This window comes from Sabethes cyaneus, chromosome 1 (assembly GCF_943734655.1).
Source record: "Sabethes cyaneus chromosome 1, idSabCyanKW18_F2, whole genome shotgun sequence".
Lineage (NCBI taxonomy): Eukaryota > Metazoa > Arthropoda > Insecta > Diptera > Culicidae > Sabethes > Sabethes cyaneus.
The window spans coordinates 21,349,890-21,366,376 of NC_071353.1; the positions used below are offsets into that span (position 1 = coordinate 21,349,890).

At 41.4% G+C, this 16,487-nt stretch overlaps 1 protein-coding gene across 1 annotated transcript in view; it reads right to left on the reverse strand.

The window, feature by feature from the left end:
- The window catches only part of LOC128745356 (tachykinin-like peptides receptor 86C), a 113,923-nt gene that overhangs the window by 79,596 nt on the left and 17,840 nt on the right, over positions 1-16,487 (reverse strand). The window contains exon 3 of the mRNA XM_053842402.1: positions 13,343-13,556. Coding sequence (XP_053698377.1) covers positions 13,343-13,556 — 214 coding nt within the window. The remainder of the gene's footprint in view (positions 1-13,342; positions 13,557-16,487) is intronic.

A 16,487-nucleotide genomic window follows, 5' to 3' on the forward strand; every position in this document is an offset into this window, starting at 1 on the left:
TGAAAGACGTTGGTCTTTCAGTTCAGTCAGTACTGGCGTGCCCAGCCTGAAGGACACTGGGGCACGTGCTCCACCTTCTCTGTAAAATTTATTGTAGAATAAAATAATTTCTGTAACACAGAAGTCTGCAGTTTATAATTTATTCTGCCACTATTTTTGCGAAAAGTAGACTAATGTTGTAAAACTAGTTCTAGTTCCAAGTGCAATCTGAATTCCAGTTATCTTATAATAAATTAAATTTCAAGTTTTGTTTCAACACTAACCGAAGCTCAATTTCAAGTTCCAATTCAATTTCATGAACAATATTACCGCCGATTTCAAATCAAATTTCAAGTCTAATTTCAGGTCCAATTTAAAATCAATTCATTCCCCTTTTTAAGTCCACTTTTACGTTAAGTGATGGTGAAAGTAAAATACCAAGAACAATCGGAAAACCATGTTCTGATATAATTTTTTTTTTCTTGCTAATCTATACCTATAAAGAAGGATTTCTGTCTGTCTGTCTGTCTGTCTGTCTGTCTGTCTGTCTGTCTGTCTGTCTGTCTGTCTGTCTGTCTGTCTGTCTGTCTGTCTGTCTGTCTGTCTGTCTGTCTGTCTGTCTGTCTGTCTGTCTGTCTGTCTGTCTGTCTGTCTGTCTGTCTGTCTGTCTGTCTGTCTGTCTGTCTGTCTGTCTGTCTGTCTGTCTGTCTGTCTGTCTGTCTGTCTGTCTGTCTGTCTGTCTGTCTGTCTGTCTGTCTGTCTGTCTGTCTGTCTGTCTGTCTGTCTGTCTGTCTGTCTGTCTGTCTGTCTGTCTGTCTGTCTGTCTGTCTGTCTGTCTGTCTGTCTGTCTGTCTGTCTGTCTGTCTGTCTGTCTGTCTGTCTGTCTGTCTGTCTGTCTGTCTGTCTGTCTGTCTGTCTGTCTGTCTGTCTGTCTGTCTGTCTGTCTGTCTGTCTGTCTGTCTGTCTGTCTGTCTGTCTGTCTGTCTGTCTGTCTGTCTGTCTGTCTGTCTGTCTGTCTGTCTGTCTGTCTGTCTGTCTGTCTGTCTGTCTGTCTGTCTGTCTGTCTGTCTGTCTGTCTGTCTGTCTGTCTGTCTGTCTGTCTGTCTGTCTGTCTGTCTGTCTGTCTGTCTGTCTGTCTGTCTGTCTGTCTGTCTGTCTGTCTGTCTGTCTGTCTGTCTGTCTGTCTGTCTGTCTGTCTGTCTGTCTGTCTGTCTGTCTGTCTGTCTGTCTGTCTGTCTGTCTGTCTGTCTGTCTGTCTGTCTGTCTGTCTGTCTGTCTGTCTGTCTGTCTGTCTGTCTGTCTGTCTGTCTGTCTGTCTGTCTGTCTGTCTGTCTGTCTGTCTGTCTGTCTGTCTGTCTGTCTGTCTGTCTGTCTGTCTGTCTGTCTGTCTGTCTGTCTGTCTGTCTGTCTGTCTGTCTGTCTGTCTGTCTGTCTGTCTGTCTGTCTGTCTGTCTGTCTGTCTGTCTGTCTGTCTGTCTGTCTGTCTGTCTGTCTGTCTGTCTGTCTGTCTGTCTGTCTGTCTGTCTGTCTGTCTGTCTGTCTGTCTGTCTGTCTGTCTGTCTGTCTGTCTGTCTGTCTGTCTGTCTGTCTGTCTGTCTGTCTGTCTGTCTGTCTGTCTGTCTGTCTGTCTGTCTGTCTGTCTGTCTGTCTGTCTGTCTGTCTGTCTGTCTGTCTGTCTGTCTGTCTGTCTGTCTGTCTGTCTGTCTGTCTGTCTGTCTGTCTGTCTGTCTGTCTGTCTGTCTGTCTGTCTGTCTGTCTGTCTGTCTGTCTGTCTGTCTGTCTGTCTGTCTGTCTGTCTGTCTGTCTGTCTGTCTGTCTGTCTGTCTGTCTGTCTGTCTGTCTGTCTGTCTGTCTGTCTGTCTGTCTGTCTGTCTGTCTGTCTGTCTGTCTGTCTGTCTGTCTGTCTGTCTGTCTGTCTGTCTGTCTGTCTGTCTGTCTGTCTGTCTGTCTGTCTGTCTGTCTGTCTGTCTGTCTGTCTGTCTGTCTGTCTGTCTGTCTGTCTGTCTGTCTGTCTGTCTGTCTGTCTGTCTGTCTGTCTGTCTGTCTGTCTGTCTGTCTGTCTGTCTGTCTGTCTGTCTGTCTGTCTGTCTGTCTGTCTGTCTGTCTGTCTGTCTGTCTGTCTGTCTGTCTGTCTGTCTGTCTGTCTGTCTGTCTGTCTGTCTGTCTGTCTGTCTGTCTGTCTGTCTGTCTGTCTGTCTGTCTGTCTGTCTGTCTGTCTGTCTGTCTGTCTGTCTGTCTGTCTGTCTGTCTGTCTGTCTGTCTGTCTGTCTGTCTGTCTGTCTGTCTGTCTGTCTGTCTGTCTGTCTGTCTGTCTGTCTGTCTGTCTGTCTGTCTGTCTGTCTGTCTGTCTGTCTGTCTGTCTGTCTGTCTGTCTGTCTGTCTGTCTGTCTGTCTGTCTGTCTGTCTGTCTGTCTGTCTGTCTGTCTGTCTGTCTGTCTGTCTGTCTGTCTGTCTGTCTGTCTGTCTGTCTGTCTGTCTGTCTGTCTGTCTGTCTGTCTGTCTGTCTGTCTGTCTGTCTGTCTGTCTGTCTGTCTGTCTGTCTGTCTGTCTGTCTGTCTGTCTGTCTGTCTGTCTGTCTGTCTGTCTGTCTGTCTGTCTGTCTGTCTGTCTGTCTGTCTGTCTGTCTGTCTGTCTGTCTGTCTGTCTGTCTGTCTGTCTGTCTGTCTGTCTGTCTGTCTGTCTGTCTGTCTGTCTGTCTGTCTGTCTGTCTGTCTGTCTGTCTGTCTGTCTGTCTGTCTGTCTGTCTGTCTGTCTGTCTGTCTGTCTGTCTGTCTGTCTGTCTGTCTGTCTGTCTGTCTGTCTGTCTGTCTGTCTGTCTGTCTGTCTGTCTGTCTGTCTGTCTGTCTGTCTGTCTGTCTGTCTGTCTGTCTGTCTGTCTGTCTGTCTGTCTGTCTGTCTGTCTGTCTGTCTGTCTGTCTGTCTGTCTGTCTGTCTGTCTGTCTGTCTGTCTGTCTGTCTGTCTGTCTGTCTGTCTGTCTGTCTGTCTGTCTGTCTGTCTGTCTGTCTGTCTGTCTGTCTGTCTGTCTGTCTGTCTGTCTGTCTGTCTGTCTGTCTGTCTGTCTGTCTGTCTGTCTGTCTGTCTGTCTGTCTGTCTGTCTGTCTGTCTGTCTGTCTGTCTGTCTGTCTGTCTGTCTGTCTGTCTGTCTGTCTGTCTGTCTGTCTGTCTGTCTGTCTGTCTGTCTGTCTGTCTGTCTGTCTGTCTGTCTGTCTGTCTGTCTGTCTGTCTGTCTGTCTGTCTGTCTGTCTGTCTGTCTGTCTGTCTGTCTGTCTGTCTGTCTGTCTGTCTGTCTGTCTGTCTGTCTGTCTGTCTGTCTGTCTGTCTGTCTGTCTGTCTGTCTGTCTGTCTGTCTGTCTGTCTGTCTGTCTGTCTGTCTGTCTGTCTGTCTGTCTGTCTGTCTGTCTGTCTGTCTGTCTGTCTGTCTGTCTGTCTGTCTGTCTGTCTGTCTGTCTGTCTGTCTGTCTGTCTGTCTGTCTGTCTGTCTGTCTGTCTGTCTGTCTGTCTGTCTGTCTGTCTGTCTGTCTGTCTGTCTGTCTGTCTGTCTGTCTGTCTGTCTGTCTGTCTGTCTGTCTGTCTGTCTGTCTGTCTGTCTGTCTGTCTGTCTGTCTGTCTGTCTGTCTGTCTGTCTGTCTGTCTGTCTGTCTGTCTGTCTGTCTGTCTGTCTGTCTGTCTGTCTGTCTGTCTGTCTGTCTGTCTGTCTGTCTGTCTGTCTGTCTGTCTGTCTGTCTGTCTGTCTGTCTGTCTGTCTGTCTGTCTGTCTGTCTGTCTGTCTGTCTGTCTGTCTGTCTGTCTGTCTGTCTGTCTGTCTGTCTGTCTGTCTGTCTGTCTGTCTGTCTGTCTGTCTGTCTGTCTGTCTGTCTGTCTGTCTGTCTGTCTGTCTGTCTGTCTGTCTGTCTGTCTGTCTGTCTGTCTGTCTGTCTGTCTGTCTGTCTGTCTGTCTGTCTGTCTGTCTGTCTGTCTGTCTGTCTGTCTGTCTGTCTGTCTGTCTGTCTGTCTGTCTGTCTGTCTGTCTGTCTGTCTGTCTGTCTGTCTGTCTGTCTGTCTGTCTGTCTGTCTGTCTGTCTGTCTGTCTGTCTGTCTGTCTGTCTGTCTGTCTGTCTGTCTGTCTGTCTGTCTGTCTGTCTGTCTGTCTGTCTGTCTGTCTGTCTGTCTGTCTGTCTGTCTGTCTGTCTGTCTGTCTGTCTGTCTGTCTGTCTGTCTGTCTGTCTGTCTGTCTGTCTGTCTGTCTGTCTGTCTGTCTGTCTGTCTGTCTGTCTGTCTGTCTGTCTGTCTGTCTGTCTGTCTGTCTGTCTGTCTGTCTGTCTGTCTGTCTGTCTGTCTGTCTGTCTGTCTGTCTGTCTGTCTGTCTGTCTGTCTGTCTGTCTGTCTGTCTGTCTGTCTGTCTGTCTGTCTGTCTGTCTGTCTGTCTGTCTGTCTGTCTGTCTGTCTGTCTGTCTGTCTGTCTGTCTGTCTGTCTGTCTGTCTGTCTGTCTGTCTGTCTGTCTGTCTGTCTGTCTGTCTGTCTGTCTGTCTGTCTGTCTGTCTGTCTGTCTGTCTGTCTGTCTGTCTGTCTGTCTGTCTGTCTGTCTGTCTGTCTGTCTGTCTGTCTGTCTGTCTGTCTGTCTGTCTGTCTGTCTGTCTGTCTGTCTGTCTGTCTGTCTGTCTGTCTGTCTGTCTGTCTGTCTGTCTGTCTGTCTGTCTGTCTGTCTGTCTGTCTGTCTGTCTGTCTGTCTGTCTGTCTGTCTGTCTGTCTGTCTGTCTGTCTGTCTGTCTGTCTGTCTGTCTGTCTGTCTGTCTGTCTGTCTGTCTGTCTGTCTGTCTGTCTGTCTGTCTGTCTGTCTGTCTGTCTGTCTGTCTGTCTGTCTGTCTGTCTGTCTGTCTGTCTGTCTGTCTGTCTGTCTGTCTGTCTGTCTGTCTGTCTGTCTGTCTGTCTGTCTGTCTGTCTGTCTGTCTGTCTGTCTGTCTGTCTGTCTGTCTGTCTGTCTGTCTGTCTGTCTGTCTGTCTGTCTGTCTGTCTGTCTGTCTGTCTGTCTGTCTGTCTGTCTGTCTGTCTGTCTGTCTGTCTGTCTGTCTGTCTGTCTGTCTGTCTGTCTGTCTGTCTGTCTGTCTGTCTGTCTGTCTGTCTGTCTGTCTGTCTGTCTGTCTGTCTGTCTGTCTGTCTGTCTGTCTGTCTGTCTGTCTGTCTGTCTGTCTGTCTGTCTGTCTGTCTGTCTGTCTGTCTGTCTGTCTGTCTGTCTGTCTGTCTGTCTGTCTGTCTGTCTGTCTGTCTGTCTGTCTGTCTGTCTGTCTGTCTGTCTGTCTGTCTGTCTGTCTGTCTGTCTGTCTGTCTGTCTGTCTGTCTGTCTGTCTGTCCTGTGTTCCTTATAGAATCAAAAACTACTGAACCAATCGGCGTGAAAATTTGCATGTAGAGGTTTTTGGGGTCAGGAAAGGTTTTAGTGATGGTTAGAGACCCCTCCCCCCACTAAGAGGGGGGGCTCCCATACAAATGAAACACAAATTTCTGCATAACTCGAGAACTAATCAAGCAAATAGAACCAAATTTGGCATGTGGGTGTTTTCGGTGACAAGAATTTATTCTAGGGTAATTTGAGACCCCTCCCCTCTTTATAAGGGGAATTATAACTCCTCTCCCCTTTAAGAGGGGGGGTTTCCATACAAATTTCCTCATAACTCGAGAACTAATCAAGCAAATGGAACCAAATTTGGCATGTGAAGGTTTTCGAGGGCAAGAAAATTTTCTATGTTGAATTAGGACCCCTCCTCACTTTAAGAGGGGGGGCTCCTGTACAAATGAAATACCAATTTCCTCATAACTCGAGAACTAATCAAGCAAATGGAACCAAATTTGGCATGTAGGTGTTTTTGGAGGCAAGAATGTTTTCTATGATGAATAAGAACCTCTCCCCACTTTAGGAGGGGGGGCTCCTATACAAATGAAATACAAATTTCCTCATAACTCGAGAACTAATCAAGCAAATAGAACCAAATTTGGCATGTGGGTGTTTTCGGTGACAAGAATTTATTCTATGGTAATAAAAACGACCGTTGGTTTTGTTAAAGATGTGGATACCCTTCGAAACGTCGACAATAAACGAAATATAATATTTTCGCACGAAACCCGTGACCAAAAGCCAATACCACATCTTTATTCTATGGTAAATTGAGACCCCTCCCTCTTTATAAGGGGAATTGTAACTCCTCTCCCCTTTAAGAGGGGGGGCTTCCATACAAATTTCCTCATAACTCGAGAACTAATCAAGCAAATGGAACCAACTTTGGCATGTGAAGGTTTTCGAGGGCAAGAAAATTTTCTACGGTGAATTAGGACCCCTCCCCACTCTAAGAGGGGGGGCTCCTGTACAAATGAAATACAAATTTCCTCCTAGCTCGAGAACTAATCAAGCAAATAGAACAACATTTGGCATGTGGGTGTTTTTTTTTGGTGACAAGAATTTATTCTATGATGAATTGAGACCCCTCCCCTCTTTATAAGAGGAATTATAACTCCTCTCCCCTTTAAGAGGGGGGACTTCCATACAAATTTCCTCATAACTCGAGAACTAATCAAGCGAATTGAACCAAATTTGGCATGTGTGTGTTTTTGGAGACAATTTTTTTTTCAATGATGAATTGGGACCCCTCCCCACTTTAGGAGGGGGGGTCCTATACAAACGAAATACAAATTTCCTCATAACTCGAGAACTAATCCAGCAAATGGAACCAAATTTGGCGTGTAGGTGTTTTTGGAGGCAAGAATTTTTTCTGTGATGAATTAGGACCTCTTCCCACATTAGGAGGGGGGGCTCCAATACAAATGAAATACAAATTTCCCCATAACTCGAGAACTAATCAAGCAAATAGAACCAAATTCGGCATGTGGAGGTTTTTGGAGTCAAAAATATTTTCTACGGTGAATTAGGATCCTTCCACACTTCAAGAGGGGGGGCTTCTACACAAATGAATTACAAATTTCCTCATAATTCGAGAACTAATCAAGCAAATGGAACCAAATTTGGCATGTGAGAGTTTTAGATGGCAGAATTTTTTTTCTGTGGTGTATTACGACCCCTTTCCCTTTTAAGAGGGTGGGTTCCCATACAAATGAACTACAAATTTCCTTATAATTTGAGTACTAATCAAGCAAATGGAACCAAATTTAGCATGTAGGAGATTTTTGAGTCTTGAATTTATTTTATGATAGTTAGAGACCTCTCACCCCTGTGGTAGGGGGATATGGACTCTCATACAAATAAAACAGAAATTTTTGCGAAACTCAAAAAGTAATCCAACTCGAGAAATTCGAGACTCTTCCATAAAACATTAATCAATAACAAGACCACAAAAACTATCTATAGTAACACTAGATCATTCAGGACGAGCCGGTCGCGAGTGTTGCCGGTGACCCGCCGTCGGAAGCGCCGCCCACTGGGGGGCTTGCAAAGCTCGAGAAGTGACAAAGATCACCCGAGATTCATGATTTATGTACAACACAGGTTAATTTGTGGCAATACGAAGTTTGTCGGGTCAGCTAGTATATTTATAATAAAATTTTCAAGATAACACTTTTTGTTGTTCCTGGGAGTCATGAGTTGGGAAATTTGGTTTTCCTGAATATTTACTTAATTCAAAAATTCACATTTCATGAACTTAGAGCAAAGAGCACGACAGTAATTCTCGTTTGAACGGGGCCATTACTGACATGAGGTCTTGAAATATTAGAACTTTAGCACCAATTAATGGTTGAAAATGGTTAAAAATAGGAGTTGCGCTTTTAAAACCTCGAAACAGTGGGCCCCTCGTTCGCCAACAGGCCTAACAGTGTCAAAAAGGTTAAATTTTTTGAAAACCTTGCGATCTATATCATGTGCGATGCTCCCTAAATTGACAATGATACAACTAATAAATGACCCGGATCGGTAAAGAAGAAGAAACATTTTTTTGGCGGTCATCTTGGATTTGGTCGCCATATTGCATTTTATCAATAAATCGCCGTTTTCGCCATGAGGCCCCCAACCGATTTTAAGACCACTATTGGAAATCTGAGAAAAAATGCTACCAATAAGAATCATAAAATTGGGTGTGTATTGGCAATAACTGAATGAAACAAAATAGGATAAAAGCAAGAGAAAAAGAATTAAAACTGGCATGAAAAAAAAACGATACAGAACGGAGGCCCAAACAGAATGCTGCGCCAACGCAACCGTCAGTGTCGATTTGACAGTATGGGAAAACTGTCAGAATAACGCTGACGGACACGTTGACGCAGCATTCTGTTTTACCCTCGAGAGAGAGAAAACGAAAACAAAAAGTGGAAAAGAAGAAACCCGGAAAGAAAAGGAGAAAAGGGGCAAAACAGAGGAGACTGGACAGAAAAAGATGAAGAACGAAAGCGTAAGCTGAGAAAAAAGTAGGAAAAACTATAAAAGAAATGAAGAAAATAAGAAATGATAAGGATAAACTGGAAGAAAAGAATAAAAACGGGACAAAAAATAAAAAAAGGAGTTAAAAAAGAAAAAATCAAAACGGAAGACAGGAGAGATAAAACGGAAAAGAAAGAAGAGTAGGGCCTAATTAAAGGAAGAACGGAACAGATGAGAGCGAAAAACGGAATAGAAAAAGAGTTGAAGAGTGAAAAAACAAGAAAATCAGGACTGAAAAGAGAAAAAAGTCAAAATGCAACAGAAAATGACAAAACGACACGAAAAGAGGGAAAACGGAAGAAAACATATGAACAACGGAACAGAGAAAAATTCAGAACTTAGGAAAAAATGGCAAAACGAGGCAGAAAAAGAAAATAGAAACAGAAAAAGAGGTAAAAGCAGATAGTAATAAGGAAAAACGAGAGAGAGAGAAAAAGGAGGAAAATGAGATAAGAAAGGGAATACGGAACAGAAAACAAGAAAACCAAAAAAGAAAACAAGAGAACGATAAAAATACGAAGAAAAACGGGAAAAAGAGGTCAAACGGAATATAAGAGGAAAAAGATGGTACACAAAACGAGAAAATGGGACAGGCAAGAAAACAGAAAAATACGGACTAAATAAAAAAGTAACTTCTTTGGGAAATGGCGTATGTAGTCAAACCAAAATCGTAACAAATTTTCAGTTACTTTCCGACGTTTCGCTTTTTATTTTTAAAGCTTTTTCAAGGAATCGCTATAAACATTGGTATTTTACATATTTTTAGTATTCATTTGCTACTCACTAACTAGTCTGTCCGTAGTCTGTATGATTTTGTCTGCAAATGTCTAAAATTGTCGCTGTTGTCGTATCCACTTTAGGTTCCTGCATATGATAATTCTGATTGTAGATTTTGTTGTTATATTCGTCTATTGCTAACCTGTAGTTTGTCATTTGTCGTGTATTTTTAGTATCTTTCGTTACAATTATTTTTTGGATTTTGTTCTGTTTCCTCACTATCGGTCTAAGAGGTACCTAATTTTACCATTATGTTTATGTGTGTTGATATGTTTGGTTAGGCAGTTGGGGTGTAGGGGTGTTCCTAATTTTACTTTGTACAGAGAATAGTATTCCGGCATAAATACTATTTAATCCTTCCACATACTTAATCCTAGACTACATACGCCATTTCCACAAACAATAAGTCGAGACCATACTAAGAAATAAATTAAAAAGTAAAACAAAAAAGAGAAAAATAAACCAAAGGAGTTAGAAAACTACAAGGTATACAGCCCTAAGGATTGTACGAAATAGTGACGTAGGACTATATCAGATCATTGGATCAAAGACTAATATAAACTCAAGGGTAAGTCGCTTAGAACATTGTTGCAGGCTCAATTTAAGGAACAGCTTACCTCATTGATTACAATTGCGATACATTCATTTCACAGTTCATGGCACACTGTGGCCAATTTTTTTTGACATATAAATTTTGAAATTGGCAGCCCTGCCAATGTTTGTTATTGTCAAAACGATCAAAACAGTCTGGCTGGGCGCAGGCGAGTTTGACAGGTTTCACATGATCAGCGGCACACTAAGGCACCGACTGAACAAAATTTCTATGAATGAGGTGAACGGAATGTTCTCAATGACTTACGCTTGTGTAAACTGCATTTCTGGCATATGTATGTTCATAAGAATCTGTGAGCACCATTGTTTAAGCGAATGTTTAAAAGAGAAGAGCCAAATATTCAGAATAAATTCTTCATTGAATACAATGGTGGCTTTGAAAATACGATTATAGCAAAAAGAAATGCGATGCGGCTCATACAGCAAACACCCGGGTGATATCACAATAGATCAACGATACTGGTCTTAGTGATGAGTCTATACAGGAAGAAAAAAATGTCTCGTTTGAAGTAAAACCACTGACGAAATGACATGACACATGAAAGAAAATCCTTTAAAAACCATCGTTCTTCTCATTTTACTTGCACACTAGCACCCTCTGTTATACATGTTGCGGAGTAGCTTGCATTTGCAGGGTTTTGTGCGACAGAGTTTTTACATTTGAATGGTTTTATATTGAAAACACGAGACAACACTCGAACGCCGCGGTGTGGCCATGTGGTGAAATTCGCTTTTTTGAAAAATGAGTGGTTTTCGAATGGACGGTGAAATTAACGCGAGTATCTCGTCTGTTTGTCTGTGGTAAAACTTCAAGTACATAGTAGTACAAATTCAAGTTTGTTCTATATCAAGTTCAATTTCATATTCAATTGCATTTCCGATTTTAGGTCCAATTTCAAACCAATTTTAGATTAATTTTAAACTATGTTTCTGTTTCAAGTGCGATTTCATGTCTCATTCCAAGAAAAATCTCTAAATTACTCTAAATTTAAGCCCAATTCCTAATCCAATTTTAAGTCCAATTTCCAGTTGAATATGAAGTAAAGCCCCAATTTAAGACAAATTTAACGTCCTATGCCAAATTTTAATTTCTAGTACAGTTTCAAGTATAATTCCTAATCTAATTTCAACATTGATTTTAAATCACCAATTGCATCCGAAAGTCCGGAAATTTCATCCTAATCGGCCGGTATTTTTGAGATAAATAATAATTGATTCCCCATCCTACGATTACTCCATTTTTTGTTTTAGCTCAAACATTTCTTTGATAGGTCGGGTGCCCCACCTTTTGGATATGTCTGGACACGCTAGTGTCAGTCAGCTAAAAAAATAAAAACTACAAACATTTTGTGCTTTGCTGCTTTTCACATAAATTTGTTATAGACATATTTAGATTCAATACGAAGGTAAGTACGATTCCCGGATGCCCATTAATTTCCATTTTACTTCACTCGGCAACTGAATGGCGTAATTTTGGCTCATTTCATTCACAATTACAGGATCTTTAATGGCGGTAATCGTTCACCGTTGTGTTCGGTTGGAGCCAAAGTACGCATAAAGATTTATTTTTATCTGCTTGAAATAACCGGGAGCGGCAGGACAACCGTAAATATGTTAATTTCCGGCATTGCGGTTTGTTTGTTTGTTTGTTTTTTATCGCGTACTTGAGGAAATGTCGATTCTAAATGTTTAGTATTGCGTTCGCGTGATTTATGGCCTCCATCAAACCCCGCTGAATGGATGAACGAAGGCAGAACAAACGTCGGTTTTGCGTCACAACTATCGACAATATCAGCTTAATTTAAAACCATTCGATACTGCTCCAGAATGAGCAGCAACCTCTTCTAACACAATCCTTTCGCCGAAATTTCCCGATTTATGGATCTTCCAAAAATTTCTTCTGTTGGGTACTATTATTTGGCAATCTTTCGGGAAACACTGCCTTTCGAACGAAACATAAAATTGGAATTGAGATTGGGATTGCGATTGGGATTGGGATTGCGATTGGGATTGGGATTGGGATTGGGATTGGGATTGGGATTGGGACTGGGATTGGGATTGGGATTGGGATTGGGATTGGGATTGGGATTGGGATTGGGATTGGGATTGGGATTGGGATTGGGATTGGGATTGGGATTGGGATTGGGATTGGGATTGGGATTGGGATTGGGATTGGGATTGGGATTGGGATTGGGATTGGGATTGGGATTGGGATTGGGATTGGGATTGGGATTGGGATTGGGATTGGGATTGGGATTGGGATTGGGATTGGGATTGGGATTGGGATTGGGATTGGGATTGGGATTGGGATTGGGATTGGGATTGGGATTGGGATTGGGATTGGGATTGGGATTGGGATTGGGATTGGGATTGGGATTGGGATTGGGATTTTCAATTCAATTTCAATTCCAGTTTCAATTTAAATTCCAATTTCAATTTCTATTTTTATTTCAATTTCAATTTTTATTCCATTTTCAGTTTAAAATTCAATTTCAGTTTCGAAATAAATTTCTGCCTACCTGCATTTTAAAATTTTAATTTTAATTTGAATCAGAATTTGAAGTTAAATTGAATTGGATGTTGAATTTTAATGTGAACAGCAAAATGACAATTGAATGAATGTGACATTGATTGGTTAGCTGAATAATGGTATGATTTCAAATCCGATTCACTGCGCGCCGGAGAAATGTGGTTTGAATGCATAATAAAAATCACTTTCGAAGCAGAGCTAAACAATCGTATAAAATGTTTACCATTTTCCCAAGCAACTTTCCCACCAGGGTGGCACCGGATGACAGACTGAATAAGGAAAACTCCTCGAAAAGAACCACATTTTCAATGTTCACAGTCTGAGACGAACGATCGGAGGTAGTAAAATATTTCTTAATCTCCCACCGCCAGCCCCAAAACGTGCACACCTTAAAGGACTAACAAGCTGTCGGGATGGTTAAAATCCACTGGTAAAGCATTGCAGATGTTACGTCATCCAAATAGGATGGGTTTTCGCCAACTTCTACAGACAAGATGACGCAAAAAAAGTCTGCACGGAAAAGAATGAAAACGAGCGTTTCCCATTTATTTATTCACAGCGGAAGCAACGACAATTACATTTGCATGCTCCCCCTATAATAGGAAAATAATTATCGGAAAAATAAATTCGGTCAAATACGGTTATTTAACTTAGGGGAAAAACTGTTTACTAATGACGGTCCTATTTTCGTATTTTCAAGAGCCGAATGAAACCGCAAATGGGTGTTGGTGGGTCGAAAATTAATGTTAATTGCGAATGACAAATCCCGATTTCTATGAAAGCTAAAGCAGGGTGAGGAATTCAGGTCATACCACAGATCAAACAAACCGTGATTCCCTACTTTGTCCGCAGCAGGAATAAACCGATATTGTAACTAATTTTCTGGGAATGATGTGGAAATTTACAATATTCATTGTTGCCGGAGTAATTAATCACTGTATTGATACATTTATACGAGATGCAAATTGAAACAAAAGCTTATGTGAAAGTAACATGCAAAACAAAGTGAATTCCCTGCGCTTAGAAAAGGTTCTCTCAACTTACCGATCCAGTGAGATGGCCACCAGTGTGAACACGGACGACGCCACCGACATGTTGGCCATGAAGTTGTTGATGGTGCAGTAAACCGCTCCGAAAGGCCAATCCGAGTTAAGCATGAAGATAAAATTGAACGCACAGTTCAGTGACGACATCAGCAGATCGGCTACACTGAGATTCAGCAGGAAGTAGTTGGTGACGGTCCGCATTCGTCGATGGGCTGAAGGAGAAAAACAAGGAAGATGGAAAAGCTATTACTTTGCTGTTTGCATGTAAAAGTGGTATGTATACTGAAATGAACTTCAGATATTGAATTTATCTAACTGGATACGATCCTTTATCGGATATTTAGCCTGGAGAAAGTGCATCATCGTGTAAAGTTTGCAGCATAAGTTTATTCCTAAAACATCCGGCATAAACAGCAGCTTTATTACTAAACATTTGATGATTGTCAACACGAAACTCAAGTAAGGCGTTCCAACAAAATGTTAGCTTCAGCGGAAAGTTAAATAACTAAGTTATCCGTTTCGTAAACTTTCACAGTGAAAATAGAATGCTCGACACGATAAAAGCACTGGAAATTTATATATTTTTCAAACCCAGCTCACATGTGCAGTTTCCATTATTTATCAATTCTGTTCGATGATGACATTTTAATTGCACCGTAATCTATAAAAGTGAGCTATCAACTGACTCTCGACAGTCGATTAATGAAGTCGAACAAAAGGGAATACGTCAATAACTGAAGCTATTTTTACTCGACTCGAAATAACCATTTCGATGGAAATGAATTTAACTTGTAGCGAAAATTTAAATGAATAGATTCAACTTTGAACTGTATCGTCATGCCGAAAAATTGACGTTTGCAATTTTACGATTAAAAAACAACCTGAGTTTTTATTTTCACTAGTTAAAGGATTATTTTAAAAGCCACAATAACGAGATATAAAACATATAGCTTTTACTTCGAAGGCTCGGAAGAAATATTTATGATACGGTTTGGAGGATTTTCGTATGATCGAAGGAGGTAGGGGAACTGTGGGTAAGACGAACAGGGTGGGTAAGACGGACAGGTGGTTGATTCTACCAGTTAAGCATTAAAATTCGTAAATGTTTTGATGGGCATCCAACCATCTTGCTATCTCATGATGTCTGAACATTTCCATCATCATTTAGAACTTTCCAATTTTGGTATAGTACAGAAAAACTAAAAATGGGAAATGATTCTGCGTCTGGATGTAACTTTTTTTCCATCGAAGTTAAGCTTTTTGAGTGGTTTAATTTCAAAATGTTGCCCATAGCATGAAGTATTTCGATTTAATACCTTTTCAAGTAACGTCTGCATTGAAATAATACGTTATTTCATTTGCGTATGAAAAATTGTGAACGCTTTAAAAAAATGTATAATGATAGGGTGAAATTTAGTTTAGTTTAGTTTAGTTTATTGAACATATATGACGTAAGACAAGTCTTTTTCGTGTCATTAACGGATAAATAAAGAAAATCAAATCTAACATTACTTTGTTCTAGCAACACATCACTAACTCATCTAACTACAACATATCATAATAAAGCAAAATAATTTTTGGCAGCTATTTTATACATTGCTTCTGAAGTCAGCTGTTTTAAAGCAGTAGGTTGCGCGTTCCAATCTACCACACCTCTCACAAAAAAGGTGTTTCCATACAATGAAGTCCGGTGAGTGGGAACTATAAAGCCACGCGTTCGAAGTCCTTGGAGAGCTGTCAGTTTGTCGTAGAGGTACGATGGACCCTGGCGCTGAATTAATCTATGAAGATAAATGCACGTTCTCAATGCATAAAAACTTCGAAAGGGGCATCCAAGAAGGTTTTTCTGCAGATGGCGAACGGAAGTGTAACGGTTTACGTTATAGATATAACGAGCACAATCGTTTAGAGCTACCTCCAGTTTGGACATCATAGCAGAGCGCATGCTAAGATGTATAACATCTCCAAAGATGAAGTGCGGTAATACCAGCGTCTTAAAAAGTTTGAGCTTTATGCATTGCGAAAGATCGGACGTGGTAGCCCTTAGAGTGCGAAGTGCAGCATAAATTTTACCACACTGGCGCGATACTGTTTTATCCCAGCGTAGGTTGCTTTGGAATATGATCCCAAACTGTTTGCATCATCAGTAAACTGGATATGATTCCCATCAAGCATTATTCGTAATTCCGATGAATCTTCACGTTGAGATGTCCCAAATTGAATGGCTTTCGTTTTCATATGATTGATACTAAGCGAGTTTTTGGAAGCCCACCGAGCAACACGTTGAAGATCATCGTTTAGTTGGGCCACAGCTGTGGAGGTGTCCTGATGAATACAGTACAGTTGGACATCGTCAGCAAACATCTGAATATGGCAATGTCTTATCACTCCTGGAAGATCGTCAATATATAGCGAGAAAAGCAAGGGGCCAAGTACAGATCCTTGCGGAACGCCGGAAATGACCGCCAAAGATTCAGATATAGCTCCATTACAGTGCACAGCTTGCTTCCTGTCGGTTATATACGATTGAACAAGTCGAACAGCTGACGGTTCGAAGAAGAAACATGCTCGAAGTTTATCACATAAACGGTGATGAGAGATCGTGTCGAAAGCCTTGCTAAAATCTATGAGCAGAAGAACAGCCTTGTCGTTTCTATCCACTGCAACCGCAATATCGTCGTGAACCCTTAATAGTGCAGATTTAACTCCTTGTCCCTGACGGAAACCTGCTTGATGATCGGAGATGAGTTGAGCAGAAGATAGAAAAGAGCTAATTTGTATTTTTAGCAGCTTTTCAAAAGCTTTCGATAGTACACATAGCAAACTAATCGGGCGGAGATTGTCAATGGAGTTAAGATGTTTCTTCTTACGTAATGGTATAATTATTGCACGTTTCCAGGCATCGGGAAAAACAGACGTCTCGATTATTTTGTTGTACAAATGCACGATTTGGTTGACCACTAATGGAAAAACGAGTTTCAAGAACTTTTTTGGGAAATTATCCGATCCAGCTGCATTTGACTTGATATCGTGAAAAGCGTTTATCACTTCATGTTCACTTACGGGTTGGAACCGAAATCCTTCTTCAAGCCTTATATTTGAATGTACGTAATGGTTGCTATCGTTGGTAAAATGGCTTGCGA